At 33.0% G+C, this 12,907-nt stretch overlaps 1 protein-coding gene across 1 annotated transcript in view; it reads right to left on the bottom strand.

Moving 5' to 3' along the window:
- MYO16 (myosin XVI) overlaps nt 1-12,907 on the bottom strand; it is a 583,910-nt gene that overhangs the window by 336,244 nt on the left and 234,759 nt on the right. The window contains exon 12 of the mRNA XM_019039479.4: nt 6,146-6,211. Within this exon, the coding sequence (XP_018895024.4) occupies nt 6,146-6,211 (66 nt within the window). The remainder of the gene's footprint in view (nt 1-6,145; nt 6,212-12,907) is intronic.

Genomic DNA, 12,907 nt, shown 5'->3' with positions numbered 1-12,907 from the left:
ATATACATATGCAAATTCATTTTATAAAATCATAATACTTATATATTAAATACTTAATTCATATATATTGAAACATATATAGATTTTATTTATACTAATAATTACATAAATTATAAGTTGCATTAGCCATTTTCAGGTTTAATAAACTATTCTGGTAATGATCTCAATGTATTGTATCTTATTCTTACATTAATAAACAAACATGTCTCTTAATGTGTTTCTCCTTTTCTCTATGAATGTGTATTTCTGAAAAAACTGCAAATACAAGGTATTATTTGAAGTCCTAATACTACTATAGTGTCAACACTTTAAAAACAAACATACCACAAGTTAACAGTTTTTTTCCCATCACAAGATACAATATAGTATGACAAACTGTGTCATACTATAAAAAATATTATGTTAAAGTTTGGCTAATACTCAAAACTTTACCTCTAGAGCCATAGAAGCATCCAAATAAGAGTCATTTTTTAACTTTTCATTCAATTATTCAAAGCTGACTTTTTGTCTCACTGTTAATTCTTGTTAACTCTACAATCAACTGTTACCATAAACATAAGCCAGAAATAATATTATCAATAGTAACTTTAAATAGGGTGCCTTTCTCTCTCTCTTTCCCCTCCCTCCCCTTGGTGCATACAGAATTAAAAAATTAGAGGCATGAAATGCCAAACTAACCTAGGTATCTGAGGGCAAATAATCTTCTGACACCAATGCAATAAAAACAGATGTAGTCTCCTTTACCCTATAGCTGTAATGAAGCAGCTAGTATCAGTCAAATTCTCCTAACCATGAACAATTACAAAGACTGGATAAAATACAAATCAAGCATCTAATGGCAGGGATAGTAAAATCACCAAAGCAGCAATGTCTTAGGGAGCTAAGATCTTGAAGAAAATCAGGATGCACCGGGCCACACGGGATCTTTTCCATCCCCTCCTCCCAGCACACAGTGCCGCTGTGTGAGTGTCTCTCAGCAGCATCATAGAAAGTCACCCTAAGTGTCTCACACTCAGCAGAGATTTGAGCAGCCTCACACAGTACTGGGGAGACAAAAATCCAAGTTCGGGGTTCAGAAACAGAGGAAAGCCAAATGAATATCAGCCCAACTTTCCACCTGAGACCAGTAAGGGGGCTCACCTTTTTGAAGGGAGCAAATAAAAAAATTAAACGAGACTTCCCAAGGTCAAGGCGGTTTGTCTACAACTTATGTGCCCGCTAGGAGGAAAAGTCAAATCTTCTTGGAAGGAAGATAATGTCTTCCTGGGCCCTATGGTTATTTTATATGGAAAGTTCAATACTCCATCAAAAATCTCCGTGGATGTCAGTAAATATATCCATATATGTAAAACACACAGACACACACACATACACACACACACACACACACACACACACACAAAGTCACATAGTAGAAACAGACCTCAATATTAGAGTCATAAGACACAGGATTAAAAATGACATGTTCAAGAAAATAAGTGGCATGATGAAGACGAAGAATTTCACCAGAAAACTGGAAACCCTAAGAGTTTAAAATCAAAACGCTAGCATTGAAAAAAATCATGTAACAGACATCTGCATTTTAAGGAATGATTTTATCAGCAGATTCAAAACAGCAGAAAAGAGAATTTAAAATATGGCCAAGCAATTATCCAGACCATGGTCAAAGAGAAACAAAAGTAGAAAACGAAGATTAATTCGGTTTATATTTTTATAGACTTTCTACATATATACATATATATTTTTTATAGAAAGAAATCACAAATAGAAACAGATAATACCTTAAACTAATTGATAATGAATTTATAAAATAGCAAACACGTAGAATTCAGTAAAGCTACATTTAAAGTAAAATTTAAAAGCCCCAAATACTTATTTTAGGAAAGGCAGGAAATCAAGGATATATCTATACAACATAAACAATAATCAAATTATACCCAAATAAATTAGAAAGAAGGAAATTTTAAAAACTCAGAAAAGTCACAAATTACCAACATATGGAATAAAAAGAAGCCATTCAAAATTCTACAAATTTTAAAAAGATAAATAGAACTATGAATAATTCTATGCCAAAAACTTTTGAAGATTAGATATAACTAACATAATTTTTAAAAAATGCAATCATTAAAAACTAGCACAGAAAGAATATGAACTGTCCCATGTATGTCAAAGAAATTAAATACAGAACTAAAACCTTCTTGCAAAGAAAATACCAGGTCTTAATGGTTTCAGTTGTGAATTCTTCTAAACATTTAAGAGAGAAACAACACCAAATTTACAAACTCTTTCAGAGACTAGAAAACAGAGTACACCTTCCAATTCTCTTTATGAAACTAGCATAATTTTGACATAGAAGATTTTTTTAATAAAAAAAAGAAAAATTGGAGGCTTATCTTTTTCATGAACATAGATGCCCTAAGCAAAATATTATTTAATAGACTTCAGTAATATAAAGAAAAGGATAAAACATCAAAATGTAAGGTAGGTTTAATATTTCAAAATCAGGAATTACAATTCACAAACAAAATAAAGGAGAAAAATATTCATATCAACAATTGGTACAGAAAAAATACTTACATTTGATAAAATTCAATACATTTTCTATGAAAAAGACTTCTTAAAATAGCAATAAAATGAAATTTCCTTAATCTGATAACTGGTATCTATGTAAAATTTATAATGATTTTTATACTTAAGGTTTAATTACTAAAGATTTCTCCTGAGATAAGCAATATATATATATATATTTTAAAATGAAATTATTAATAGTATCTGACATTATTCTGGTGATCCAATCCAATAACATAAGAACAGATTAATAATAGGATTTTAAAGAAAGAAAGAAAATTATTATTGTTTCAGGCAATAAGATTGTGTACACAGAGTATTTTTAAAACACACTAGATAATTTTATAGCTAATAAATTTTACAAACTTGCTAGTTTAAGGTAAGATTTTTTAAATTGTGTTTTTATACACACATGGAGAACATACCAGTGGAAAATAACATTTAAAAATAATTATTTATAACAGCACTTAAAAACATTTAATGAACACTATGCAATGTATCCTCCAGAAGAGCACACGGGATGATACACTGAGAGGAATTTCACATTTTAAAGACCTTAATAAATGAATATAGTTAAAAGACTCAGTACTACTAACATTTTTTGTCTGTTTCTAAATTGAATTGTAAATATAATGCAATCAAATTCAAAATCCTAGGGGGAGTCCCCTCAACGCCCCAAAATTGACAAGCTGATTCTAAACCTTAAAGGAAAAGGCCAGTAATTAATTGCTAGGGCAAATCTGAAGACCAAAGGTGGATGACTTAAGAGTACAAGGCTTAAAAATGTTTTATAACAGACCAATCAAACTGAATGGAAATTCTATATCCATTTATGTATAGTTACTAGTTTTATGCAAAAGTACCAACATAATGTCCCAGAGAAAGGATTTTTTTTTTTTTTTGACACAGTCTCACTCTGTTGCCCAGCCTGGAGTGCAGTGGCACGATCTCGGCTCACTGCAACCTCTGCCACCTGGGTTCAAGCGATTCTCCTGCCTCAGCCTCCCAAGTAGCTGGGTTTACAGGCACCTGCCACCATGCTCGGCTAATTTGTGTATTTTTAGTAGAGACAGGGTTTCATCTTCTTGGCCAGGCTGGTCTTGAACTCCTGACCTCATGATCCACCTGCCTTGGCTTCTCAAAGTGCTGAGATTACAGGCGTGAGCCACCGAGCCCAGCTGAAAGATGGTCTTTTTAATAAACAGTACTGTTTCAGGTTAATATACATTTTTTAAAAATGAATCTTGGCCCCTACTTCTTGCAAGATGTTTTCAATATGCATTGAGAATCCAGAATGCTTAAAGATCTTTCAAGTCAATAAAAAAGGTAGATGAACCAACTTTAAAGTTTTTAATTTTTAAGCAGGATAAAATCCTGCAATAGACGCATCACAAAACAGGATATAACTGTACAGTAATTATGTGAAAATGTGGTTAATCTCATTGTCTGTCAGAGAAACACAAATTAGAGCAATAAGATTCCACTATATATACCCAGTAGAATGATAAGTAAACAAATGAAATATGATCAAGGAAGAGAAGCAACTAGAATTTTTGTATTAAGTTGTAGATATACCTTAGTACAACCACTCAGAAAATTGTTGGTATTTATCAAAACTGATTGTATGTATACACTTTGATGTACCAATTCCACTCTTTCCAACAAAAGAAGTACATACGTTATCAAAAAAAATTTGTGAGGATGTTCATAGCAGTAATATTCTTGCTTCAAAAGACAAAATCTCCATCAATAGTTAATTAAACTGCCATATATCCACAAAAGGAAATTTTATACAGCCATACAAAATAAAATAACCTGTTGTACTTATTGTATTGCTACACACAAAAACATGGGTGAATCTACCTTCCCTAATATTGAAAGGAAGCAGCCAGGTACAGAGAAAGATAGTCTGCAAGATTTCACCCATATAAAGTTCAACCATGCAAAGCGGAGGGCGAGAGTAGTTGGAATTGTACTGTCTTTTGGGGAGGTATGTCATGTTTGAGACAGGGCATGGGAGACATCTATGATCCTACTAATGCTCTACTTCTTCATCTGCATGATGGTTTTTAGAGTGTCATGACTTTTATAAATTAGTTGAACAGAAGATTTAATATTTGTATGCTATGCAATATTTATATTATACGTCAATACACATATTCACAGAAATATTAATTAGGACTCACAAAGTGAAAGATACAGAACTGAGCTTTTTCTCAAAACCATTTAATAACCACATGTCAGATTAATTTCAGTCCTTGGATGAAACTCCTGAAATGATCATGGGTGATTCCCTTGCCCTAGCGTCTCATGCTCACATACACCCTTAGATTGCACAGGATGAGGCTGGCATAGGATTGGGAGGAATGAGGAGGGTAGGCAGGTTTCAACACAGCTTTAAAGTAACCATGGCACTGACTTTTTAATTTAATTTAATTTTACTTTATTCTATTTAGAGACGGGATCTCAATCTGTCTCCCAGGCTGGAGTGCAGTAATACAATCACAGCTCACTGTAGCTTCAACTTCTTGGGCCCAAGTGATCCTCCTGCCTCAGCCTCCTGAGTAGCTGTAACCACAGGCACACACCACCATGGCTGGCTAATTGTTTTTGTTTTGTTTTGTTTTGTTTTTTGCAGAGATGGGTCTCTCATTATGTTGCCCAGGATGGTCTCAAACTCCTGGCCTCAAGCGATGCACCAGCCTTGGTCCTCCAAAGTGCTAGAATTACAGGCATGAACCACCGAGTCCAGCCAGAATTGACTTTTGATAAGATGGGTGGAGGGTGGGGTGGTGGATGCTCTCTTGTTCTCATGAACTATTTCTGTGAAAATACATATTTGATTTCCTAGGAAGTTGGAGGAATTTCTCTTTTTTTCTCTCCTCTCTCTGTCCTCCTCACTGCCCGCCACATCTTATGAGTGAGCCCCGGCTTCAGGAACATATACCCACTCCCTGCCTCCTGGTTTCAGGCAGCCTCCTGTTCTCTATTAGTGGAACCAGCCTTGTTGTTACACAAAAAATAGCTCCTATGATATAGTATTTTTGACCCATTTCTACTCAAAAATCATACTGCATTTTCAATTGACTGGAATAATTTTCTACAAGTAGTTTCTCTTTTAATTTTTAGGGCCTCATAATTAAACTTGGCAAGTCATTTGGGAAAACGTAAACATGCAATATTACCCTTTTTTATTCCCATTGCTTTAACATTATAGAACTCTTCAGAAACAAGTCACGTGTCCAAATAAGGGCTCTAAGCCAAATGATCTTGAGTTAGTGAAGAATGTATGGAAAATATATTTACATATTATTTAATTTTAGAAGTCTGTCTAATGGCTATAGTCATAAACAAATTACACATTTTAAGTGCAAAGAAACATTTTGATAAAATAACTTCGATTTTCAAAGTTGCTCAAAATGAATTAAACTCACTACTACACAATCATTCAATTCAGAATTTAAAAATGTTTTTTAGAAGTTTGCCTTACTGTTTTTTTTAGTCATTTGATACAAACATGTATGACTAGAAAGTATTACTCTACATTATTCAATGATATTTAAAATTTTGTGCTCACCATGGAAGAATAAATTGGAAGCTCCTTGTATGGGTTAACAAGCAAAAGAATGTCTCCAATGAATGTCTGTGAAAAAAGGGATGCAAACAGTTCATGAGTCATATAAATAGCATCTTTAAACAATAAAAATCATACAATTTAAAAACCAGTGTATGAAATATAAATGATAAGAAAAAATCTACTTTAGTATTTTGCTATTTTTTAATATTTTGCAATTTTTTTTAAAGTTTGGAATTTAAAATATTAAATGAATTAAATAATTCAAATTAAATAAAACAGGCTTTATTTCACTGAACATATGAGAAATGAAATAGTTAAATTCTAAGAATTTCTTTTCTTAAAAGATTCTGTGAGAACGAAACAATGAAAAAATATAGACTTAAAACATATGACAAAATGCCTACGAAAAAGTCAATGGGGTAACAAATTCTGTTATTCTGCTACAGAATAATAAACTGCGTAAGTGAGAAGTTAGTAAAGCACAATAATCAAATAAAATACTTTGTTTCAATTAAAAAGTGACAATGAGATACAAAGGCACAAAGTACAGATGGAACAAATAAAAATAATAAAATGATAGATTTAAACCCAAACACCAGCAACTACATCAATTGTAAAGGTACCAAATACTCCAATTAAAATACAAAGATTATAATTGTATTAAAATATGAAAGATGACTACTTTAAAGAGAAACATCCTAAACATATAGACTAAAAAAAAAAGGGAAAAGGATGAAGCAAGGTATGCATGCAAACAATAATAACAGCAAAGAAGGTGACTACGGAAATAATTAATTTATAGAAAATGTGCTTTTGGAAGCAGTACCAGAAATAAAAAGAAACATTTCAGAGTAAAATGATAAATCAATCAGGAAGAAACAACATTTCTAAATTTCTAGAAGACTAAAATCTAGCATCACATATATAAAGAAATAACATGTAAGGAGAAAAACATGAGTTCACAATTATAGTGGAACATTTTAACCATTTTTCTTAGTAATTCATGGAACAAGCAGACAAAATTTTAAAGTAGTAATTACCACATTGATCAATTTATTTATATAAAACACTGTTACTGACAAGTTGAACACTGGCTTGTTTCATTAAACTTAAAAGATTTGAGTCACACAGAGTATGTTCTATTACGGTAGAATTAGGATAGAATATTGTCTCCTGAACTCTGTGTGAAGGGCCTTAATGTCACCCACCAGAAAACTAAATCCGAATAAATGCTTTCCCTTTTTTTAAAAAAAGAATATTATACTGGTGTTAAAAATTAGCTAAGAGAGTAGAGTTTTGGTGCTCTTACTACAAAAGAAAAAGATAACTATGTGAGGTGATGGGTATGCTAATGTGCTGCACTGTAGAACTCATTTCACTAAGTGTATGTACATCAAAGCATCATGGGCAGGTGCAGTGGCTCAGGCCTATAATCCCAGCACTTTGGGAGGATGAGGCAGGAGGATAGGAGGATTGTTTGAGCCCTGGAGTTCAAGCCTAGCCTGGGTAACATGGTGAGATGCCATCTCTACAACTTTTTTTTTTAATTAGCTGGGCATGGTGCATGCCTGTCATCCCAGCTACTCAGGAAGCAGAGGCAGGAGGATCACTTGATCCTGGAAGGTTGAGGCTGCAGTAAGCTGATATCTCAGCAATGTATTCCAGCCTGGGTGAAAGAGTGAGATCCTGTCTCAAAAACACAAAAACAAAAACAAAAATCCAAACAAACAAAACTCATGTTGTATCACTTAAAAATATACAATTTTAAAATAGGTTATTTTAATTAAAAAGATATTGAAGTCACTAGTAGATACCTAGAAAATCACCAAACATTTTGAAATTTTACAATATATCTGCAAATAACTAATGAGTTAAAAAGGAACTAAAATGCAAATAAGACTATTTCTATTATAACATATCATAACTTGTGGGATGCAACTAAAGGTCTACTTAAGATAAAAATTACAGCCTAGAATACATGTTAGAAAAGGAAAAAAGGAGTGATAATTAATGATCTGAGTATCGATTTCAAGGAGTTTAAAAATTATATCAATTATAAAGAAATAAATGAGCAAAATGAATAAAACAATATCAAAGCAGAAATCAATGGAATAGGGTGAAAAAAGCCAAAAGGTGATCCTTTGAAAAATGTACAATTTACCCCAGACAAACTCATTCAGAAAACAAGAGGAAATGCACCAACTACCAATAGCAATCAGTAATATGACATCAAGACAGACTGTATGGACGTAAAAACAGATGAAGATGGTATTATGAACCATAGTGTAGCCACTAAATTTAGAAATTAAGGTCAAGTAGACAACAATCCTAGGAAAATACATCATACCAAAGCTAACACAATAAGAAACAGAAATTCTAATTAGTTACTTCCCTATAAAGTAAGCTGAATCTATGTCTAAAATATTTTTCCACAAAGAAAACTTAGGCTTCACTGGTGAATTCTCCCCAACACTGATGTACAAAATAAACAAATATTCTAAAATTATTTCAGAAGATAACAGAAAAGGGAACACTTCCCATTTTAAGAACACCACGTAAAATTGACATTAGAATCTAATAGGAATATTGCAATAAAGGAAAATTACAGTCTGAACTCTCTCATTAAAATACATGTAAAAATCCTAAGCAAAATATTAACAAATTGAATCCAGCAATTTAGTAATAATGATAATACATTTCAAATAGCTTTATTCTAGAAATGCAAGGTTGATTTCTCATTGAAGATCAATATTTGTAACTAATAATATTTTAAAAGACTTAAAAAGACACATGATCATCTGCATAAGCAGAGAGAAAGCATTTAATAATATCCAATGCTCATTATTGATTAAAAAATAACTTTGAAAACCATGAATATAATGGGACTTCCTTAATCGAATGAAAAGTAATGATACCTATGGCATAGCTACCACAAATTTCTTCATGATGAAACACTCAAAGCTTTTTTCTGGGACTGGCAATGGATAGGGCACTTATTATCAACACTTCCAGTCTTTTTAGTGAAGTTCTATCTCATGAAATAATGCAAGGAAAAAAGGTATGACTTTTTTTACAAAAGAAATAAAAGGCATCATTTGCATACTATATGGCATTGATGCAGAAAACCAATGGACTGTCGATGTAAATTAATACCGACATATAACTTTAGTAAGTTTGATGGATAAAAAATGAATATGAAAAAATCAAAATTGTATTCTCTATATTTTACACGTGAACAATTAGAAAATAATTTTTTCTTCTTATTTTCCATAAAACAAACAAGCAAACATTTATTATGTTCTCAAAACATGAAGAACGCCGATAAGCAAATTTAATAATATGGGAAAGACTTCTACACCCAAAAATAAAAATTGCTCCAGAGAAATCAAAGATGGCCAATAAAAGGGCTATAACATTTTGTGAAATGAAAAATCAAATATTGTAAAAATCTCAATTATTTCCACTTAATCTATATATCCAACGCAATACCAATACAAATCCAATTGAAATTGTTAAATTAACTTTAAAGTATACATGAACAAAAGGTCATGATTAGCTAATACATGTTTAAGAACAAACATAGGGAACTTTCTATTTGTCAGGATTGACTATATAGCTGTAATGATCAAGATATTTGGGGATTTGTTTAGGAACACATGGACCAATACAAAAGAAAACAGATCCTAGAAATGCACCCACTCCCTGGGGTCACCTGTTTAGGACAAAGGTGCTGTGATCATGCAGCAGGGAGACACATGTGGGAACAGTTTTAATCTGGATCCTCCTCTTTCACCATTGTGAAATCTTTTCCACATGGGTAATATGATAGCCTTGGGTTTTGGCCATAATCCCAAAAGACACCACCCTAAACAACTTAATCCTGGATGCTGAAATCCCAAGAGAGTGAAATACCTAAAGTCCAAAATCCTGCAAGTCAAAATCATGATGCAACTCTTCTGCATACAACCAAAAACACAATAATCCTTTCCCTAGAATTCAGCTTTCAGGATTTTAACATTCAGAATTTTATTCTTTCAGGATCGTGATTTGCAGGATTATAGATGTTTGGCATTTCAGACTTTGGGGATTTTGATTTTTGGGGATTTCGATCTTTTGAGATTTCAACATTCTGAATTATGGCATTGGGGATTGTGTCTTTCAGGATTATGATCAGCACCAAAATATGTTAACTGTAAATGCTAAAATAATCAAATGTTATAAAGAAAACGTAGGAAAACATTTTCATAACTAATGCCAAGCTTTCTTAAACAAGTCACAAAAAGTATGAACCCTAAGGAATTGTAAAATTGTACACTTTGCTTCTTTTAAATACGCTATTTGAAGAGTACAATACAAGCCATAAACTGGAAGAAAATGTTCTCAATATGTATGTTTCACAACAAAAAGAATATCATGAATATATAAAAACTCCTATATATCAAGAAGAAGAAAGAAAACCCAATTTTAATGGCACTGTAACTGAACAGGCAATTCACAAAAGAAGATAATCAAATGAACAACAAACACCTATTAATATTTTCATTTGTTAAATCAGAGAAATAGAAATTAGAACCACAATAAGCTACCACTCCACAACTGCCAGAATAGCTGGAATTTGAAAAACCGTTAGTGAAACAAAAATACCATTTATGTCAAAAGCAATTGGGTCGTATCTACCAAAGCTGAACATATTTTATGATGCTGGCATTCCACTCCTAGGTAAAGGCCCCACAGAAGTACTTATGTGGGCCAAAAAATAAAAAGGTGCAAAACTGTTTATATTATTCATAATTACTAAAAAAGTGGAAACAACTCAAAGTTTCCTCAAGTATTGAGTGGATAAATTAGAATATACTCATATAGTAGTTTATTGTACATAAACAAAAATTAGTAAATGCTTTTACAAGCAACAGTATAGCTGAATATTAGAAACATAATAATGAGAGGAATACTACAAAACAGATTGCATTTATATAAAGTTAAAAAACACAGACAAAACCAATCTATAGCTGTAAATGTCAGAATATTTTGTAATGACTAAGTGTGGATTGGGGGAGGACTTCCCTCTTCTATTACATTATGAAGCTGCAGGTTACATGGGTGTGTTCATGAAGTAAAAGTTCATTAAGCCATATATTAATGAGTTGTATATTACCTTGTTTGTATGTTGTTATTTAATACAACATTTATGGGAAAAAAGGATTGCTCAGTATTCTATACCCAAGTAAATAAGAAAATAAATAAAAGTGAAATAATACATCTGCCGAGGACCTTACTAATGTAGTATCTGAAAACTCCTGTTAAATTCCAGAGAAGAAAAATGGAGCTAGAAAGCAGATTGTGAGTGAATTTAGAAATCTGTTGATTAAGATGTCCAGAATGGTACTGCCTAGGTTGTCTTCCTGGGTTTTTATAGTTTTGGGTTTTACATTTATGTCTTCAATCCATCTTGAGTTAATTTTTGTATATGGGGCAAGGAAGGGGTCTAGCTTCACTTTTCTGCTTATGGTTAGCCGGTTGTCCCAGCACCATTTATTGAAGAGGGAATCTTTTCCTCATTGCTTGTTTTTATCAGCTCTGTCCAAGAACAGATGGTCGCAGATGTGCAGCAATACATTGTTGCTGGGAGTGTAAATTAGTTCAAACATTCTGGAAAGCAGTACTGTGATACCTCAAAGAGCTAAAAGCAGAATTACTATTCAACCCAGCAATCCCATTACTGGGTATATACCCAAAGAATTATAAATCACTCTACCATAAACATACATGCACACGAATGTTCATGGCAGCACTATTCACAATAGCAAAGACATAGAATCAATTTCAATGCCCATAAATGACAGACTGGATAAAGAAAGAATGGTACATGCGCATCATAGAGTACTATGCAGCCATAAAAAAGAACAAGATCATGTCTTTTATGGAAGCATGGATGGAGCTGGAGGCTATTATCCTTAGCAAACTAACACAGGAACAGAAAACCAGACTCATGTTCTCCTTATAAATGGGAGGTAAATGATAGGAACTTATGAATGCAAAGAAGGATGGGAGGTGAATGATAAGAACTTATGAAGGCAAAGAAGGAAACAGTCACTAGGGTCTACTTGAACAAGGAGGCTGGAATGGGGGAGAGGAGCAGAAAATGTAACTATTGGGTACTGGACTTAATACCTGGGTTATAAAATAATCTGTACAACAAACCTCCATGACACGTGTTTACCTGTATAACAAACCTTTACAACTCAAACCTAAAATAAAAGTTAAAAAAAAAAAGAGGCTCTGCTACATTAACCTGGGTCACCCGCAGTGGCATGTTAAGTGGCTGAAATGAGTGAGGCTGTGTACTAGGAGCTGTCCTGCGATGCTTTATTGCTCTGGTTTGCTTTTATCCAATTACAATATATTTGTTTCAGAATTCTCTTGGCTAACCAGATGTTACAGGAGGTCTTGTGTTTACTTTGTGGGGTTTTCTTATGAGTCTTAAGTCCCACTAATGTGCTTGTAAAATAAATACTTCCAGCAAACTTCTTTGCTGTCCATAAAGGAATTTGACTGCATATTCTGTTCTCTCTGGGGCTGCTGGCAGTAAGTATTCAGAGAATGCAACGCTTGTATTCTGTGCATTTCCTGGCGAGCATGTGTCTCATCTCACGCATTTCATTTTCTGTTTGAAGGTTGGAGAACTCCCTAATACTGCAGACTGTGGAAACTCCCTAATCTAACGTCCAAATAGAAGGTTATATACTTAGTAAAAAGGCAATT

Source organism: Gorilla gorilla, chromosome 14 (assembly GCF_029281585.2).
Source record: "Gorilla gorilla gorilla isolate KB3781 chromosome 14, NHGRI_mGorGor1-v2.1_pri, whole genome shotgun sequence".
Classification (NCBI taxonomy): Eukaryota; Metazoa; Chordata; class Mammalia; order Primates; family Hominidae; genus Gorilla; species Gorilla gorilla.
This window is presented reverse-complemented; position numbering and strand designations above follow the sequence as displayed.